This window comes from Lepidochelys kempii, chromosome 6 (assembly GCF_965140285.1).
Source record: "Lepidochelys kempii isolate rLepKem1 chromosome 6, rLepKem1.hap1, whole genome shotgun sequence".
NCBI classification, from domain to species: Eukaryota; Metazoa; Chordata; order Testudines; family Cheloniidae; genus Lepidochelys; species Lepidochelys kempii.
Genome location: NC_136385.1, coordinates 73,229,774 through 73,248,909, shown reverse-complemented (window position 1 = coordinate 73,248,909; position 19,136 = coordinate 73,229,774). Strand labels below are relative to the sequence as shown.

Genomic DNA, 19,136 nt, shown 5'->3' with positions numbered 1-19,136 from the left:
GGCCAACCGGCAGAATCTCTGCTCCCGGCAGGCTCTGCGCAGCAGGGGGTATGCGCATTGTCTTGGGACGTGTAGTTTTTTATAGTCCTGCAAAAGGGGATCAGACGGGGTGGAAGGACTACAACGTCCGTCGCGCTCTGCGCTGCCAGGGCTGTGTTCTTGGCTATCTCGGGTGTTGGTGGGATGTGAGCAGCAAAGTTTCCTAGCCGTAAGCGGCAGCAGCATTAACCCCTTCCGCTAGAGTCGGTGATGCGAAGGGCGGGGGCTCAATAGGTGCAAAGCCCTGTGGCTTGGGAGCCGTGTACTGGGTCGAGTGGGGTTTGCACTGATGCAGCCTCTGCGTCCAGACTCTCGCTGTGATTACTGTTGGTACGCTACGGGTATAGTATTGCAGCTTTCCGGGGCACCTGATTTGGACTGGGAGCTTCTGGGACCTGGGATTTTTGTAATGTTGTGTGTTTGTATGTTGTGGAGCACTTTGTGCTGCCAAATACATAATAGTTTTATGGCAACGTATGTTAAAACAGGAATTAAATCTCTGCTTTGGGGAGGTGGCATCCTAAGTATGCAAACTTGTACAATACAAAGACAGTGGATGTTGTTATTGCTAATGGGCTTTGCAGAACAAGGCGATTTAGACTGGCGGTGATTTGGAGGAGATGGAGAGCACTTGGTGTGTCTTGTCCTTGCTTTGAGCTGTCAGAACATAGTCATGTAAGAGAACAGCAAATTATAATGTTATTTATTGTTAACAATAATGCTTTCATTAAAGGGTTGTCTGTAAAAGTTAAGCAAGGATCAGATCCTTTCTCCTCCTCTCTCTGCTGAAAGAATCTGGAACCATCATTTCTACAACCAAGCGTGCAGCAAGTAAACTCTGAAATGCCGTAATTCATCATTTCCCCCAACGCGCTTCTCCCTCTGAAGGAGAAGAATATTCCAGGACAGCTCCATCTGGACAAATAGACAGCTTCCGGGGATAAACGATTTCTTTTTGATATATCTGTGAGAGAGTGAGCGTGTGTTCTCCATTAGCCCTATGGATAGAAGGTGTTATGGCTGTGCCTCCAAGTTTACCCTCTTCAGGAAAGAGGCAAGTCTCTCTTCAACACTGGATACAAGATCTGGCCCTAAAAAGCCAGTTAGGCAGGCAGCTGAGTGAGTTTCCTCGTGGCAGCATTTGATCAATGCCATCTGAAACGCCAACAGTTTGAGGCTCCTCATATCAGAAATAGTAACCCCACCTCCCACTCTCTGCTTTACATTCTACAGTTCAAACCTGCTGAGCTTCCTTGGCTCTAAACACACGTTTTTTGTGTGTCAGTGTCATTGTTTTCCTTAATTGTATATTAATGACACAGGCATGGTAACCTCTCTGTGTTTAAAACATATAGGAATTGCTATAACACAGCAGTTCTGAAACTGTGAGTTGTTACCGCATTTTAATGGGGTCGCCAGGGCTCGTGTTAGACTTGCTAGGGTTTGGGGCCGAAGACAAAACCCAAGCCCCACCACCTAGGCCCAAAGCCCGACCCTCATCGTCTCGGGCGGCAGGGCTTGGGCTTTGGCTTTGGCTGTGGCTTTAGCCCTGGGTGGTGGGGCTCAGGCTACAGGCTTCTGTCCAGGGCTGAAGCTCTTGGGCTTTGCCTCCCCCAACCCAGGGCGGCGAGGCTCTAGCGGGCTCAGGCTTCAGTGCCCCCTCCTGGAGTCATGTAGTAATGTTTGTTGTCAGAAGAGGGTTGCGGTGCAATGAAGTTTGAGAACCACTGCTATAACAGTACAGACTTATGGTCCATGTAGTTCAATGTTCTCCAGATACTTCAGAAAAAAGAGTGAACCCCCCCCCCCACCCTCTTACTATACTAGGGGAAGAGATGGTATTCCTGACTCCAGCAGGTGATCAGCTTGTGTCCGAAAGGCTGATACTCTTACGCTGTTTAATCTAGCTAGTGTAGCTGCAACTACTATTCTTATTCATACAAATACTTAATTTTCTTTTTAAACTTACAAACTAGCACATATCATATCTCTGAAGTACTTTTGATGTGGAAGTTGCTCCTGCCTGGTGCACATCCAGAGAGATTCAGTGTATATTTCACAGTGTTGTTTCAGCCAGCCAATGAAACTCTTGCACTTCCTTGTTTCTTCTCAGTGTGGGTGCAAGAACTGTGGGCGGGCATTTTGCTCAGGCTGCCTTGGGTTCAGCGCCATTGTTCCCCGTTACGGGAATGCTCAGCAGAAGGTGTGCAAGCAGTGTCATGGGGAGCTAACCAGGTAAGGTGGGAGACTTGGGCACAGTCTGTGTGTTTATATACTCTTTTTTTGTTTGTTTGTTTGTTTCAGCCTCTGGTGTCACAATGCAGATTTTGATCCACTTCTCTTTTTATAACTCCACTTTACACAGCCACATGTATGCTGTCCATAAACTGAAATGCCAAACTAGTCCTTTACTGAGCTGTTACCATGTGGGTTTCAGTTCCAAGTATCCATACAACTGTATAGTACAGGGGTGGGCAAACTTTTGGCCCGAGGGCCACATCTGGGTATGGAAATTGTATGGCGGGCCATGAATGCCCACGAAATTGGGGTTGGGGTGCGGGAGGGGGTGAGTGCTCTGGCTGGGTGTGCGGGCTCCAGAGTGGGGCCAGAAATGAGGCATTCAGGGGGCTCTGGGCTGGGGCACAGGGTGGGGGTGAGGGCTCTGGCTAGGGGTGTGGGCTCTGGGGTGGGGCTGGGGATGAGGGGTTTGGGGTGAGGAGGGTGCTCCGGGCTGGGACCGAGGAGTTTGGAGAGCGGGAGGGGGATCAGGGCTGGGGTAGGAGGTTGTGGTGCAGAGGGGTGGCTCAGGGGTGCAGGCTGTGGGCGGCACTTACCTCAAGTGGCTCCTGGAAGCAGCGGCATGTCCTCTCTCTGGCTCCTATGCAGAGGCGCGGCCACACGGCCAGACCATTGGCCATGGTTCCCAGCCAATGGGAGCTCCAGGGGCAGTGCTTGGGGTGGGGGCAGCGTGCAGAGCAGAGCCCCGTGGTCGCGCCTCCACATAGGAGCTGGAAGGGGGACATGCTGAAGCTTCCGGGAGCCGCGTGGAGCAGCTCCCAACCCTGCTCCCCGGCTGGAGCACTGGAGCGGGGCAAGCCCCAGACCCTGCTCCGCAGCAGGAGTTCAAGGGCTGGATTAAAATGGCTGGGGGGCCGGATGCGGCCCATGGGCCGTAGTTTGCCCACCCCTGGTATAGTAGCTGAGCAGCTTGGTGATAAGGTGATTGGAAGTGTTGTCACTAAATCAAAAAACAAACAAAAATAATCCACCTTCACTGTTTCAGAGGCCTAGATGCCATGTATAATCTGAAGATTTAAAGTTTGTGGGATTGATTTGGTTGTAACAGAAAAAATATTCACAGTCTTCCTGCTTTGAAAGCCTCAGATGCACAGGTACAGGTTGCATAGTTAAGCACACAAATCAGGACATGCAGAGTTAAGATTAGCACATAATCAGGTAACTCAATATGTTGTAATATATAATTATTACATATAATTATAATAATTTGTATTCTATAACCATTTCTGTAATATATTATCTTGTATAATGATTGTATAATACATTTTAAAACATTTGTTATATAATTTTGTATTTTGAAAGAGATGTAAGGCACATCTCTTTCCCAAGGCTTCCCACTGATCCTGAGCTAGGAGAACCCAGAGCCTTTGTCCCCAGGTCTCTTTCCATTTGCTGTCTCTTTCTAACTGCAGGCTGCTGCAGAGAGTGGTGTCTGTGCTCCTCTTATTGTGGAATACTGATGACATGTTTTAAACCAAGTAAATTTTTACTTTTTACGGCAATGAGTGCCATAGCCATGTGCATCATAATTTCTCTAGGTTTGAAAGAGAGAGGATGTGCGGTTGTAGCATTATCTGGACATCTGTCTCAGGTCTTTGTTTTACAGTGGGATGTTTGTTTTTGCTTTCCAGAGGAGTGTCTCGGACTAGTACAGCTAGATGGTCTCCACCAGAGAACTACAAAAAGTGAGTTTTGCTAGTTAATCCAGCACATTTGAATCTTTAGGTGGATATTCTTTTGGTTCTTGGCTTCTCTGTTGAGACTGCCAACAAGAAGGTGGGCTTGTGACATGGACACTTCTCTGCTTGGAACTGGACTGAGAACAGCAGCTCTTTCAGTAAGGTCACCAAACAGCCACCTGATGATAATGACTTTTGGCTGCTATACAGCAAGGCTGAATTCAAACCTGTGATCTAGAACTGAAAGGTTCCATGTTTCATTACTAATCATCTAGTCTACTTTTTGACCATTTTATATCAGTGCTTCTGTGAGAGGAATGGTTTTCCTTAGTCCTTGGGAGGATCTCTGCTTCCCCAGACCCAAATCCATCCTAGCAAAGTCAGGAGCAGGAATAAAAGAGTTTCCATATTCTGTCCTATATCATCTTTCCCTAAATAGCATGTTTGTAGAGGAGCTTGCAGAAGATGCCTTCATAATTCGTGTTCTAAGTGCCTGCTCCAAGTTATGCTTGTTTTTTCCCTCGTCACAGGCGTGTAGCAGCTCTTGAGGCCAAGCAGAACCAGCCGATGGGTTCGCAGAAAGGCCCAGTGAAACCCCTATGCCGGACAGGCTCCAAATATCAGGGGCTGTCAAAGGAGGATCGAGCTATTGCAGAGCGGCTGGAGAGGCTTAAGGAGGAAACAAAGCCCAGTGAGTTTGATAGTACGGTGTAAGCTTCCTACATCTGAGCAGAGGTTTGGTTGCTGCTTCTGAGCTGTACAAATAGCAAGGGTGGACTGCACACTCACAACAGTCGGTGCATTTGAGACTAACCTCCAGACATGGAAATTGATGGGAGAAAGCTGCCCATGGGAGCCAAGTCCTGCCCATGCTATCAGAGCAGTGGGTACCTGGGCCCCATTCCCTGGGCTGCTGCTCTCCGGCGCACACATTTTGCTGCCCTGGACCTCTGCTTTCTCACTGGTTTGCATGGTTCAGTCCTTATCTTGTAAGTCTTGACACAGTGAAATAAGCTGCTTGTTTACATCTGTCCTGGGCATGTCCCTGGGCATGGTAATGTTAGGAACGAAGTGAAGCAGGGGACTGCACATGGTGCTGTTAGTGTGTGGCCAAACTGTTGTGCAGAGGTCACACATGGGAACGCTTTGACTGAAGTACTGGTTCCTGCCAAGAGCAATGCAGGGCTCCATGGGACTACACTTTGCCCATTCCTGCTTCCAGGAACAAACAAAGGAAAGCTGATTTCAGCAGGCAGTTCTGGGATGCTCGAGTGGGAAACAGCAGCAATGGACTGTCTGGCTTCAAAGTGGGAGGTGGAACATGCATTTCACTTTCACTCCTCTAGTTAGGTTGGTGCCACAAACTTCATGTCTGGGAGATCTACAGGGGAGGAGGCAGTGGCTAGAATTAAGTGGTGGATGATAGCATTAGACCAGTGCCCTAATCATTTCAAGGTACATGAGTGTCACAGTAGCAGAACTCTTGTATGTGGACATAGTAACTGAATCACATTGCTGTTTTTATTGGGGTCCCATGGAGTAGACACCCTTTTTTGGAAGAACACATTACAGCAATCAAGAAAATTTTAAGCAAACCACAGGGGATATTGGTCATGGCTCTGGCCAATTATCCCTGGCTGTGATCAGTGAAGTGAGGGAGGCTTTGCTTAGCTGTCCAGGGCCCCATTCTCGAAAGAAAAATATATTCCAAGACACTAAAACTATAAAAGCCATTTGCTTGCTGTAAACAAACAGAGTTGGTTTGAATTGCAGAGTCCATCCCATCTCAAGCTGAGATAGAATCTAGGCTTGCAGCACTGAAGGATGACCCCAGCAAACCCATTCCATCCACACAGGAAATGGAAGACCGTCTGGCTGCCCTGCAGGGAAGAGCCCTTCCAACCAAAACTCCCAGACCGGTAAGATCCCCTGGCCCCCTTATATCAGTTCATGGGTTTCTCTATCTGAGGTCTTCCAGTAGTTGTAGTATCCCAAGAGATTTCAGAGGCATAAGAGGCCCTTCCTCCTGCTTCATCGATTCACGTCCACCTTGCTGCTCCAGAAATATGCTCATTAGCTCCCAGCTTGTAGTATAAGAGTCCATTGTCATGCTCCAGAATTGAACTAAGGGCACGTGTTCCTCAGCTTGATGAGGACTCAGAGATGGTGGGCCATTTGTGGCACTGTCTCACAACTGATTGTTAGTTTAGTTGAGAAAGGAGCTTCCCTCTCTGAGATTCAGGTGAGACTTTAACAGTTAGGCTGTTAGTTGTTTTATGTGGGTGGACTTGGCTTGAGGGGGAGCATTGTCTGGAGGTTAGAACCTGGCACCAGGAGTCAAGAGTCCAGGATTCTAGTCCCAGCTCTGCCATCAGCTTGCTTTGTAACTTGGAGAAGAAATGTGTGGCCTGATTTTCAGAAGTGCTGAGAACACACAACTCCCATTGAAGTCAAAGGAATCTGTGGGTGCTCCCCACCTCTGAATAGCGAGCTATTAACCTCTCTCTGCTGTAGTTTTTCCATCTATGAATAAAGGTGATAATACTTGCCTATTTCTGAAGGTTGATATGTTGTTCTCTCGTGCTTTTAGATTCTTGCTTGAAAGCTGCTATATCCGCTCAAGGCATTCTTATTAAATAATGAAGCAATCAAATGAATGGCAACTTAAAAAAAACAGATTAATAATAACTAATTTGGAGTGAGACAGGAAGAAATTTCCTCTTGAACCGTGGTAAATACGAGACTATACTAGAAGTTCACTTGTCAAAAGAAAACAAACTTTTATGAACTGATCAATGAAGATAAAACGTGGCTTCTGTGTAGAGAGATGTCAGAAATACCTTCCAAGAGCGTGGCACAGCATCCCAAACAGTGAATAAAGTGCCAAATGTTTAAAACAATATTTACATTGAGACACATCTGGGTGACGTTTAACCCCAAATTTAGGTGGTAGTGGTTTGTATGTTTAAACTAAAAAAAAAAAAACTTTTCCAAAACTGAAGTAGGACATTTGCAAAAGTTTCCATAACTTAAAAAAAAAAAAAAAAAAAAAAAGTGCTCCTCTACAATATTGACAGCTCAAATGTTGTAGCCTAGTGGTAGGAGACACAAACTTGAAAGTGAAACTGAGCAGGAATTAAAGTGAAACTGGTTAGCATTCATCGCAACTTTCATTGCATATTGAGAGAAATGCAAAATAGATTAACAACGTCAAGTGTTGTTTAAAACATGAATGTGGACTTTTTAAAAAAAAAAACAACAACAACTTATTTTTAACTGGACAGGTTCCCCTTAATGATCCATATAAAATGTACTGGACTATAGTGTATTTACATTTTATGGCCAAGATTTTTTTAAAAATTGGTACTAACTTTAGCCTCCTAAGTCCATAACTAGTTGTAAGTGGCCTGATTTTCAAAGCTATCTGTTTATCTTAGGTAATTATATGTCCTCTATCACTGCAGTTTCTTTAATGTATTTATCCTCACAGCACCCCTGGGAGGTAGGGAAGTGTGATTATCTCCATTTTACAGGGGAAACAAAGGCTCAGAGAGATTAAAGGCTTGTCTACACGTAAAACACAAAGGCAGTACAGCTTTTCCACTGCAACACTTCAGTGTAGACCAGAGGTGGGCAAACTATGGCCCGTGGGCCACTTCCATCCTGTGGGACTGTTCTGTCCGGCCCCTGAGCTCCCAACTGGGGAGGCTAGCCCCCGGCCCCTCCCCCGCTGTTCCCCCTCACCCGCAGCCATGCAGCAGCACGGCTTGCGCCCACCCACCTCCCAGGCTTTCCAATAAGCCTGTCCTGCTGCTCTGAGTGGCATGGTAAGGGGACGGGGAGGGGGGGTGTTGGATAAGGGGCAGGAGGTCCCAGGGGGCAGTCAGGGGACGGGGCACTTGGATTGAGTGGAGGTTCTGGGGGGAGGGGGCGGTCAGGAGACAGGGAGTGAGGGGGTTGGATGGGGGTGGGGGTTCTGGGGGGAGGGCAGAGATTGGGGGTGTTAGGGGGTGGGGGTTTGGGGGGGCAGGGATTGTGGGTGTTGGATAGGGAGTGCGGTTAACGGCAGGGGGTCCCAGGAGGGGGCGGTCAGGGGACAAGAAGCAGGGAGGGTTGGATGGGTTGGGAGTTCTGAAGGGGGCAGTCAGGGGGCGGGAAGTCGGAGGGATCGGATAGGGAGTGGGGGCCAGGCTGTTTGCAGAGGTAAAGCTTTCCATACCCGGCCCTCCATACCATTTAGCAATCCTGATGTGGCCCTCAGACCACAAAGTTTGCCCACCCCTGATGTAGACACTACCTATGCTGACAAGAGGGATTCTCCTTTTGGCAAAGGTAATCCAGCTCCCTGAGAAATGGTAGCTAGGTTGATGGAAGAATTCTTCCATCAGCCTAGCACTGTCTATACTGGGATTTAGTTGTTGATTTTTCAATTTAGGGTCCTAGCCTTTCTCTCCTTTTTCAAAACAATTTCCACTGACTTATATGGTTGCCCAACAATTGTGAAAATTGGTCCACTTATTCTGGTGCCTAAATGTCGGGCGCAGTGTCACAGTAGAATCCGTATCAGAGCTGGGATTAGATCGCATCAGTTCCTGGCTCCCAGTTCTGTGCTTGGATTAGCCGGTTGACTTCAATAGAAGCTGTGTGAGCTCAACATCTCTGCAAATCCGGCCCAATGCATGTCAAGTTGGGCACCCAAAAATGGAGGCACCTGGCATTACTGGACGCTTTTGAAAATTTTGGTCCTAATTAGGATAGTCTCATAATAGGTTACACAATTTTTCAGATTTTTCAATTTGTCTCCTTCCATCACCTGTTTAACACTCTCCTACAGCTTTCTCCAACGTGACCTCTCTCTTTTTCCAGGTGCACCAGCCCCCTGATACCAGAACCCAAGTCCAACAGTCTGATGATCTGTTGACCCAGCTGGCTGAGGAAGTTGCCATTGATGAGAGTTCTAGTCCAGGAGCCCAGCCTCAAGGTATCGGTTATCATTGGCCTCAAACAGTTTTCCTTAAGGACACTACATACACCATGATGTGTGTTCTAATGAGAAGGAAGCCGGTACCTCCGAAACCACCAGGCTTAAAAGTGTGCCAAGTATCCTGCCTTATCCCTACCTCCCCCTTACCAACACACAATGTTGACCAAGAGCAGAAAACCAGACCTATGTTGATTTGTCATTGTCTCAGCCCGTGTGGTTATGTTTCCCCTTTCAATGGTAATCTTGTTGGATTATTTTTCTCTGTTTTTTTTTATGGTAGCCCAGTCTGGGGAGGAACAATTTTTAGAATTTCCAGTCCTTCCATGTTCTATTAGATGGTTCACATGGTAGTAGTCAAGATCTTGAGACGCTAGTCTGGCCAGAGCCATGCCCAACATCCCCTGTGGTTTGCTTAAAACTCTCTTGATTGCTGTAATGTGTTCTTCTCAAAAGGGGGTGTCTTCCATGGGACCCCAATAAAAACTGCACTGTGACTTAGTTACTATGTCCACATACAAGGGTCCTGCTACTGTGTGACTCATGTATCTTGAAACTCATCAGTAATTTTAGCTATGGAAAAGAGAGAGCTGTGCAGTAGAACAGCAGACTTCTCCACAAGATGAGACAAGAGTTCTGTTACTCTTAGCCCATTCTTTTAATGGCATGTGCTATGCCTGGAGGTGGTTGCCATTGTAACACCTACATGCTCTGTCTGGCTGTTTTCTAGCTGTTAATACCCAGACCCTGAATGATCTCAATCGGAGAAGTCAGAGTGGCATCAGCACTGGTGATCTGGACCCAAAACAGCTGGAGGAGGAGAAGAATAAACTTCTGGCAGAGGCTGCTGCTGAGCTGAGGGAGGAGAACACTAGGGAGGAGAAAATCCTAGAAGTTGCAAAGAGACTGGCAGCACTCAGAGGCCAGGACCCCGAGAAAGGTGAGTAATAGGAAGAAACACTAGCTTGTGCTGAAGAAGAAAAGGACGTTGTTAGCTTGGTGGTAGCGTCTCTTTGTCTTGTTGGGAGAAGTTGGTGCCTTTACATGAAGATTAACCTCCATTTAGCAATGGGAAGCAGTTACAGCTTGAGGGAATCACGTCTCTACTAGAAATGGACGGTCGCTTCATGACAGGATTTGGAGTCCAGTTGTTAAGCTGTATGGAGTAGTCCAGGATTATGAAAGCTAGGGGTTAAGGCCCATGGGTGAAGCTGTGTAGATTAACTCCCTTTGCCCCATACCCAGCCTACAGCTAATTCCAACGTGCCAAGACTTGTTTAATTATGCCCCTTAAAATACATTTTTTTCCTTCCTCCACCCCCAACTTTTAAAAATTTGAAAGAAAATGTTATCTCCCTTACACACAGACCCATCCCAAAAGGAGATGCCATTGTGCGTTCCCTTCAGCGTACTGTCTGCTTTGCAAAAAAACAGAACTGGGTCGAGGGTTGTGATGCAAGATCAAATTCAACTCCCCATGCCGAGCACAGACAGCGTCCCTTGAGATGTGAAATGGCAACAGGTGCTATTCAAATGTAGCTCACTGTAGCCTCATAACCTTCCACTCCTCTTGCAGTTACTCTGGAAGACTACAAGCTCCCTGACAGTGATGAGGAGCTGACGGAGGAAGAAGCCATTCAGCGAGTCCTAAAACAGGTCAGGATCAGCTGTTGGGACTCTGCTTGCTTTCCTTTTAAATAATCCTAGCATTTTTGTTACTTATTCAGTGTGCAATGACCCTGTTGTTTGTCCCTGGGCCAGGGTCTTGCTCTCTCAGATCTTTCACGTCTAAAACTAACTCCTCCTCAAAGTGGTTAGCAGAGCAGTTCTGTAGCCCAGCTGGCTAAGGTTGCAGACTATGTTCTGTCACTGTGTGCATCTGACTTGCCCTTTCTTGGTTCCTTCCTGTGTGGATATGCGACTTCCCTGTCTCAAGAGCCCCATGTATCTCTGGAGTTTGCCACAGAATGTAGGTCCTGCTAGCCGTGGAGTACGCAGGCCCGTGCCAGCCTCTTGTGTTTTTCCCTTTCATACACACATTTTCTCTCTTTCCCCTTTCTCTCTTGATTGTTACTCATCTGATGTCCCTGCCCCTAAGCAGGAGATGATACAGTGCAGCTCACTTTATAAAGGCAGTTCTCCCTCCCTGCAGACCTCTTAGCTATAACATTTGGGCATCTCTAGAGAGTTTTGAGATTAAGAGAGGGGAAAGAAGTTTTGCTCCAGGAGAGAGGCTCACATAGGAGTTTGAAGCAAAAGACTTCTTGCTTTCTTTTGTTCCCAGCTCACACAGGAAGCAGCTCTGGATGAAGCAAGCGGCTTCAACATCCCTGCTGATCAGGCCACCCACCCAGCAACCTCACAGCAGAACACACCCAAGAAAGCAAAGCTAAAGGTCCGTGAGCCAGTCAAACCCTCTTGAAATGACCTGTTCCAGTTCCTGATACAACACAGCTTAGTGTAACGCAAATCTCAGTCCTGCTCTGAGGCTGCCTTACAATGGTATTTACTGTACTGGAAGTTCCCAAAACCAGAGCATGGCAAAGAGCTACCAACCAGCTTTCCCTAGGTTGGCAGGATGAGGAGGTGAATGTCTCAACTGGCTTTTCCAAGGCCAGCCAACACTGACTGTACTTTGCCTCTGCCCCCTGCTGGCAAGCTTTAACAGGGCTCTCTATCTGGAGCATGGCTCCCTGAAAACCAGCTATCTGCAGGACTGAATGGCACCCTCTGCAATCAGAGGACCTGGTTGGCATATAGCCAGCAGGGAAGATACAAGAGAAGGGATTCCTAACCCATCAGTGTAATTACACAGAACATAAACTACAGTCTGCTACTAGAGAGCCTGATCCTGCATTGCTGCGGTCAGTGGGAGCTTTTCCACTGGCTCCAATGGGTGTAGGATCAGGCCTGTAGAGAGCAGTAGTAATCAAGTAGCTCTTATAATGTCAGTGGAGGGAATTAGTAAAAGGATGCCATATATTCATGGCAATTCCAGCCTGTAGCATAGCAGCATGCACACGCTCTCTGTTACATGTCAGAAGAATGAAATGAATCTGTGATCTCCATGTAACTGAAGTATCCGTCCTCAGTGGGAAAACATCTTTTACTTACAGAAGTGATCAATGTGTCAGTGTTAAAGCTTTGTTACCCTGACCTTTCACGATCATTAGTGTGAATATAATTATATTATTATAAAAACAAACTTCCCATTAGAGCTGGGCCAAATTTTTTTGACCAAAAGATTTTGCAGATTTGTCTCATGTGCCAAATGGTTTTAGTTGTGGAAAAAAGAAAAAAACTTAGAAAACTGAAAAGTTTAGTTTTCTGACACTTTCAAAATGAAATGGTTTGACTTTTTTTTATTCAAAACAACTTTTTCATTAGAAATTTCCTTTAATTTTATTTAAAAAAATAAAAACCTTAATCCTCTAAATCTAAAACAAAGTTTTCATTTCAGGTAAAATTAAACATTTCATTCAACCTGAAACAAGATTGTTTTCAACTTTTTGGTTTTGTTAAAATGTTCAAAAGAATTTCGCTTTGGATCAACCTGATCCAAATTTTTTTTTTTTAATTGTAACTGCTACCAAATGGAAAAATCAGTTATTCACCCATCTCTATTTATTGTTTTGCTAGGAAACTGTTTTTGCAATCTTTGAAGAATGTTCTGACGCTTTCTCCAAATAGATATGTGGCTTCCGGAGTGCTAAGGTTCTCCCTATGGCTGCTTTGCACCATAAAAGAGTCAAGGCAGGTGAGGTAATATCTTTTATCGAACCAACTTCTGTTGGTGAAAGAGAGACGCTTTCAAGGTCCGCAGAGCTCCTCTTCAGGGCTCTCTCATCAACAGAAGTTGGTCCAATAAAAGATATTACGTCATCCACCTTGTCTCTCTCATATCCTGGGAACAACAAAACTGTTATCAGCGCAAGGGCAGTATAAATCTAAGGAGACCGATGGTCTCGTAGTTAAGGCATTGCACTTTGGAAATTTTGAGTTCCATTCTGAGTGCTACCACAGAATTTCTCTGTGACCCTGGGCAAGTCACAGAGCCTCTCTCTGTCTCGATTCCCCATCTACAAAGTGGAGAGAGAGTAATACTTCCTTTCCCCCACCCCTTGTCTGTCTGGGCTGTTTAGACTGTAAGCTCTTTGCAGCAGGGATTGTCTCTTCTTGCCTGAACAGTGCCTTGCCCAGTGAGATCCTGGCAGGGGCCTCTAAGTATTGCCATTTGCCACAACAAAGATAATAACTGTAGGTGGATGATGATGGTGACATCAAAGAAGTAGGAGAAACTATCTGCCTATCAGGAAGATAAAAGCATATGAAATCTGGGTGGGAGCATTTATTTTTTAGTTAGAGAATTAGGTAAATGCATGTGAAAACAAGTGCTTGGACTCCAGGCAAGCTTGCTGTGCAGAGTTTGGTGTCTGCAAAGGTTGGACACCCTTGATGTAAAGACACTGAAGTAGTATATATGTAAGTGCTGTATGTCTCTGTTCTGGACAGAATCGCAATGTAAAAATCCTCCCCAGTTGCTGTCCCAGGTGAGACCATCCTCACCCAGCATAGTTCAGTCTAATTCTCCTAAATTATCCTAATCTGACCCCTGATTTTTATTTATCTGATTTATTCCGGTATTAGATCCAAGCTCCAATTGCCACAGCTAGTGCTAAGAAACCCAGCCCAATTGCTAAGGCAGACGACAGTGATGATGAGGAGTTACCATGGTGTTGTATCTGCAACGAAAATGCCACATTGCGCTGCCATGGCTGTGATGATGATCTCTACTGCCAGCGATGCTTCCGGTAACAGCGACAACGCCTTTAGGCAAGAGATACCCATCAAGATGAAACCTAGTTCTCCATGCCAAGTTAGAATAACAGAAGTGTAAGATTAGAAGGGACCTCGAGAGGTCATCTAGTCCAGTCCCCTGCACTCATGGCAGGACTAAGTATTATCTAGACCATTTCTGATAGGTGATTGTCTAACCTGCTCTTAAAACTCCAATGACTGAGATTCCACAACCTCCCTAGGCAATTTATTCCAGTGCTTACCCACCCTGACAGTTAATTTTACCTCATGTCCAACCTAAACTGCCCTTGCTGCAATTTAAGGCTCATTGCTTCTTGTCCTATCCTCAGAGGTTAAGGAGAACAATTTTTCTCCCTCCTCCTTGTAACAACCTTTTATGTTGCATGGTTTAGTGTGTGTTTCTTCCACTAAATGGAAGAGCCCCTAAGAGAAGGAGAAATTTGAGAAGTTCAAGAGTCAGATGGTTATCTCGGCCTTTCAGGATATAGTTTTATAGCACGATTAGCTAAACTAACTAGCATGGAAGTACAAGCACTATCCTTATGCTTCAGGGCATAAACTGGGATCAGGAAAAAATGTTCCTTTTGTACTATAGTATTGTGTGCTCTAGGTGTATCATGGTGAGGATGTTATGCCTTTTTCTGAAGCATGTTACACTAGCCACTGCTGAAGGCAAGATGCGCGAGACCATTGTTCAGGTTTGGCAATTCCTGTGGTTTGTTAAGGATATTGAAGGATTGGTCAGAACAGATTGTCACTGGCAGAGAGATCAGCTAGGAGGAAAGTGTGGGATCTACAAGGATAGAACCATGGCCTTAGACCATGTGAAATTTCCGTTTTTTTTTTTTTTAATCTGGTGGTTCCTGAAGCACTTGAAATTGGAGAGTCTCTACATGTTATGTACCAAAAGCTGCTAACTCTCAGTCGAGCAATGCAATAATTGCAACTTTAACTTTTAAACACCTAAGGCAGGGGTGGCCAACCTGAGCCTGAGAAGGAGCCAGAATTTACCAATGTATGTTGCCAAAGAGCCACAGTAATAAGTCAGCGCCCGCCCACCATCAGCTCCACCCCCGATTCCCAGCACCTCCCACCCACCGGCGGTCCCACTGATCAGTGCCTCCCCCTCTCTCCCTGCACCTCCCGATCAGCTGTTTCGTGGTGTGCAGGAGGCTCTGGGGGGGAGGAGCAAGGTCATAGCAGGCTCAGGAGAGGGGCGATAAGGGGTGGAGTGGGGGCAGGGCCGGTGGCAGAGCCAGGGGGTTGAGCAGTGAGCACCCCCTGACACACAGGAAAGTTGGCACCTGTAGCTCCAGCCCCGGAGTCGGTGCCTATTCAAGGAGCCGCATATTAACTTCTGAAGAGCTGCAGGTGGCTCCGGAGCCACAGGTTGGCCACCCCTGACCTAAAGGTTTTGCATTCTGGCAGCATGTTATAAATCTCTGGTTTAAGAAGCTATTTTCCTTCAGTGCAAGACTGTTCTGTCTGGGCTTCTAATTTATTTTCATCATTATTTCTCTTTCTAAAGCACTGGAGTTGCTTGATTTCCAAGGGTAGTGTTGAATGGACAGTGACTAACTTGAAGTGTGAAACAGAAACCAGATGGTAGATTGAGATGATCTCTGATGTTCATTCTGTCATTTCATGGCCTGTTGGTGGTTCTGCAGAGACCAGTGCAATGGAGGGGGCGGTGAGAGAGAATATATTAAAATAATAAGGACATGCGTAACTGGTAATGCTAAATAAGGTTAAGGAAAAACACATCAGCCAGATAATGGAGCTGTAAGAGGCAGAGATGAGAAAAGCAGCAGAATGGCAGGGTATTAAATTAAATCAGCTGTACGCTGAAGATCAGGGTTTGTGTCTTCAGTCAATAAATAATCCTACCTGCCTGAAAATGAGCAGAAATTAATTGAGCTGGGATTTTGCCCTCTACATTTCATTTGCAGTGCCATATGCAACAGATTATAATCACAGCTCTTATTGCATGTCTCTTACCCACTGTCCTGAGAATGTATCACTAATTACATGAACATTTCAGAGAGACCCTTTGTCATTTCTCTCTCCAGAAGTCAGAGGACAAAATGAAGTTTTCTAAATTAGCAGGCAGTTTTCCTCTCCATAAAGAACTTTCCAGGGCGATGTTAAAAAAAAAAACAACCCCTCAGCTGTCAGTCTTAATACAGCCAATGGTGGCCCAAGGGAGAATTCCTCGGTTAGTTAAATGTGTCAGTGGGGATTATCTTTTGGTTGCATTAGTTGGATGAGGCTCTATGCAGCTGCTACTGCTGGGAAGGCCAGTCTGCACAACCTACCATTGCTAAATGCCATCTTCAATTCTTGTTTGCCTTTCAGAGAAGGCCATGATGAGCTTGACCGGAAGGAGCACCGCACATCTAGCTATCGTCCTCCTCATAAGCAGAAATGAGTCCATGAGCTGTGGAAAGGGAAGAAGATGGAAAATGGAGATACAGAGGGAGTTGTCAAGATGGGAAGAGTTCAGGCAGACATGCACTTGCTACCAAAACAGAGGACCTCTTGAACAATTCGAGGAACCTCTGTAATTCCAAAGAAGCTTGGCGAAAATGTGACTCCCCTCCCCAAACATAGCCAGGGAAATATGGCTGGGAGTGAAGCATATGCTCTGCATACATGAAAGTTTAAACCAATGGAACATTAGAAAATGGATGAATTGGTATAAATGTAAATAGCATGAGTTTAAACCTGGGGGCATTTGGATGATGGTAAAGCCAGGGAAAGAGCATGAATTTAAGCCACTGTGAGGCTGCGTGATGAATAATTTCCTGCTTTTACTAATAATTTACACATTTTGTTCAAAAAAGATGACAAGGCAAGTTAAATTAAGAAAAGATAAAATTCTTCAAGGCTTGATCAGATATGTGATAAGAATCTCTGAAGTGTAATAAAGGAATGTGTATAGGGAAATCTCTTGAGAATTTTCAGAAATTGTCTTACAGGGTGTCATCCTGCAGTCATGCCCTATGACCTCAGTTCCAATGCCAGATGGATCAAAAAATGAAATGAAAGGACTTGCTGTTTTTTGACATACTCTGTCTCGATTTGAGAGGCCGTGAGCTGACCTAAAACTGTAGTGTAGCATTTCTGGGGGCTTGCTAAACAGCAGCTGGGTTCAACCACAGTAGCGGCTGCATTTTATTGGTGGATGATGTCATTCCTGTATCTGAAAAGCATTCTGGAGTCCTTCAGGATGAAAGGTGCTTTGTAAATGTAAAATACTAATAATGAGCTGAATTCTGTTGTCAAATAGGTGTGTGAGAATTCTGTTGAAGTCAATGGGAGTTGCACACATTTGTCTGAGAGCAGAATGTGGCCTGATACAATTATTAGAATCTCTGGTAGACTAAAGATACCACCCCCTGCTATCTCCACTACCCCCACATATTTCTGTTCCTATGAATGAATATGTTAAATGGAGCTCTATTCCTGCCCATCTCTGGTGCCTGTTCTTGTGCACGTCACAGATCCCTAAGACCAAAGTTGTTGGTCATGCACTGACCTGGCAAAATTCACTCTCTCTAATATGGTTCTGAGTAAGCCATCAGTGGCTGAAGTTCTGTTTATATTAACAGTGGCAGGGCCTAACTCCTTAGTACAGAGCTTTGGGATAGCTGAATAGGAAAGGTACTGGATTATGATGATGTAATGGTGACAAAAAGCCCAGTACTCACAAGATGATAATAATAGACAGTTCCTGGTCTGAGGAGGTTACAGTCTAAAAGATTAAACCAAGATTTATGTCTGGGTTTTACTGTGTAGGAGTGAGAGCCATTTCATAATTATTGGACTGGAATGATTACTCAGATACCTAACCACCCACACTTACAGAAAGTGACTGCCTTGTTCCCTTTGTGGCTCAGTATTTTCAGGGGGAGAGGGGAGTAACTGCTGTTCAAATGTCTGCTGTCTGTTTGATTTTTAAGAGGCTTCTCTGTGTACTATTTGTCCAGACTGCTCCGGCAGTAGGTCTTAAGCCTGACTCCCCTCCAGACATTGACTATGTGCATTCAATTCTTTGCTTCACAGCTACTTCTCTTAAACACCTCACCCTGACCTGTGGGTTATTTATGCCTAGGTGAGTCTCAGCACCGTCCTATTGAACTTCCTGGCTTCCTCAGCCACAGTTGAACTTGTAGCTATTTATACAGTCAGCCAGGGTGGCCCTGTGAGCTCTGCCAAGTGAGTCTCATGAGGAAAGCAAGTGGTAGGTTACAGATTGAGCCAGCCTGTTGGCTTGCCCAGCTTTCCAAACTGGTTTCTGTGGGCTGATCCTGTTGAACACAGAAAGGCATGTCCTGGAACTGATGTTTAATACCTAGTCACGTATGGGAGCGTCTCTTTATTTGCTTTGGTCACACAGACTGACCCTCGCCTCTCCACAGAAAATGAACTTTTGTGGATGCTGAACCCTCTGCTTGCAATAATGGGCCTTTTCTGTGCAGCCCTCCCCTTGAAATGTATTAGACTCCATCACTAGCTTATTAACTTCTGTAATGTGGGGAAAGAGGGCGGTCTGCAGCGGGGTAGACAGACTAACCTTTTTGGTTGTCTCTTTGGGAAAGACAAATACTGTGAACCTTATTTAAGCATGCTTTAAAAAAGAGTTGTATGGCTAAAGCCCTGAACATCTTTCCATTATCTTCAGTGGACTGGTGTGGTGTTATCCTTGTCCAGTGCTTTGAAAATACACTGGTAGGTGTTTAGATTAACTCAACAAAAGCCATGAAATCCTGAGTAACAGCTGTGCAAATGAAGGGAGAGCACTGTATCTGCAAAAGAAACAAAATTGGTCTTGTGCCCTTTTTTGCTTCTTTCTGAGGGATAGAAAGGGCCTGAAAGGGTTTTCTGCCCAGAAAATGTTGATTTTTCTGCATTTGAAATATCAGATCTTGCCTTTTTTTGCTGGAGAATTGAGAGTGGTTATGACATCAGAAGAGTTAAAAACGAATATTTGAGAGGGGAGCTCAGAGGTGTTATTAGGAGCATGATTTAGGGGGGAAATCTTTATTTCATGCACATGGGTCAAGATACTCAATTGTAATGTGTAAACCCTAGATAAATACAATAAAACACAGCTGGAAACATTCTAATCAAAAGAGGGGGTGTTTTTAAACAAACATTCCCATGCAATACTTGCAACTCCCTCCTGGCAGGTTTGGGCTAGTGCCTGAGAACCAGGATAATAAAAGTAACTAGAAACTGATTGTAAACAACAGCAAAATTGGCTAGTCTATTTTCATGGCCTAGGCCAAAATAAATCCAATCAATAAATAACAACATAC

At 45.4% G+C, this 19,136-nt stretch overlaps 1 protein-coding gene across 5 annotated transcripts; it reads left to right on the top strand.

Moving 5' to 3' along the window:
• Positions 1-131: 131 nt before the first annotated feature.
• On the top strand, positions 132-19,099 carry ZFYVE19 (zinc finger FYVE-type containing 19). Of its 5 annotated transcripts, none has more exons than XM_073348750.2 (12): positions 133-369; positions 773-1,093; positions 2,153-2,274; positions 3,969-4,022; positions 4,547-4,707; positions 5,790-5,935; positions 8,883-8,997; positions 9,728-9,937; positions 10,574-10,653; positions 11,282-11,392; positions 13,645-13,808; positions 16,171-19,091. In XM_073348750.2, exons 2-12 carry the CDS (start codon positions 1,040-1,042, stop codon positions 16,241-16,243), a joined length of 1,290 nt encoding a protein of 429 aa, XP_073204851.2. In that variant the 5' UTR covers positions 133-369; positions 773-1,039; the 3' UTR covers positions 16,244-19,091. The 5 variants fall into 5 exon arrangements, with proteins under 5 accessions (XP_073204854.2, XP_073204851.2, XP_073204853.2 ...); XM_073348752.2 differs by having other exon boundaries at positions 13,645-13,830; positions 16,171-16,259; XM_073348751.2 differs by having other exon boundaries at positions 157-208.
• The last annotated feature ends 37 nt before the right edge of the window (positions 19,100-19,136 follow it).

Bases quoted from the DNA above. Each gene is read 5' to 3' on its own strand.
- ZFYVE19 (XM_073348750.2), top strand. From the start codon at position 1,040: ATGGATAGAAGGTGTTATGGCTGTGCCTCCAAGTTTACCCTCTTCAGG. The intron at 2,275-3,968 runs GTAAGGTGGGAG...TTTGCTTTCCAG, and splicing joins TGTCATGGGGAGCTAACCAG to AGGAGTGTCTCGGACTAGTA. The intron at 9,938-10,573 runs GTGAGTAATAGG...CTCCTCTTGCAG, and splicing joins AGGCCAGGACCCCGAGAAAG to TTACTCTGGAAGACTACAAG.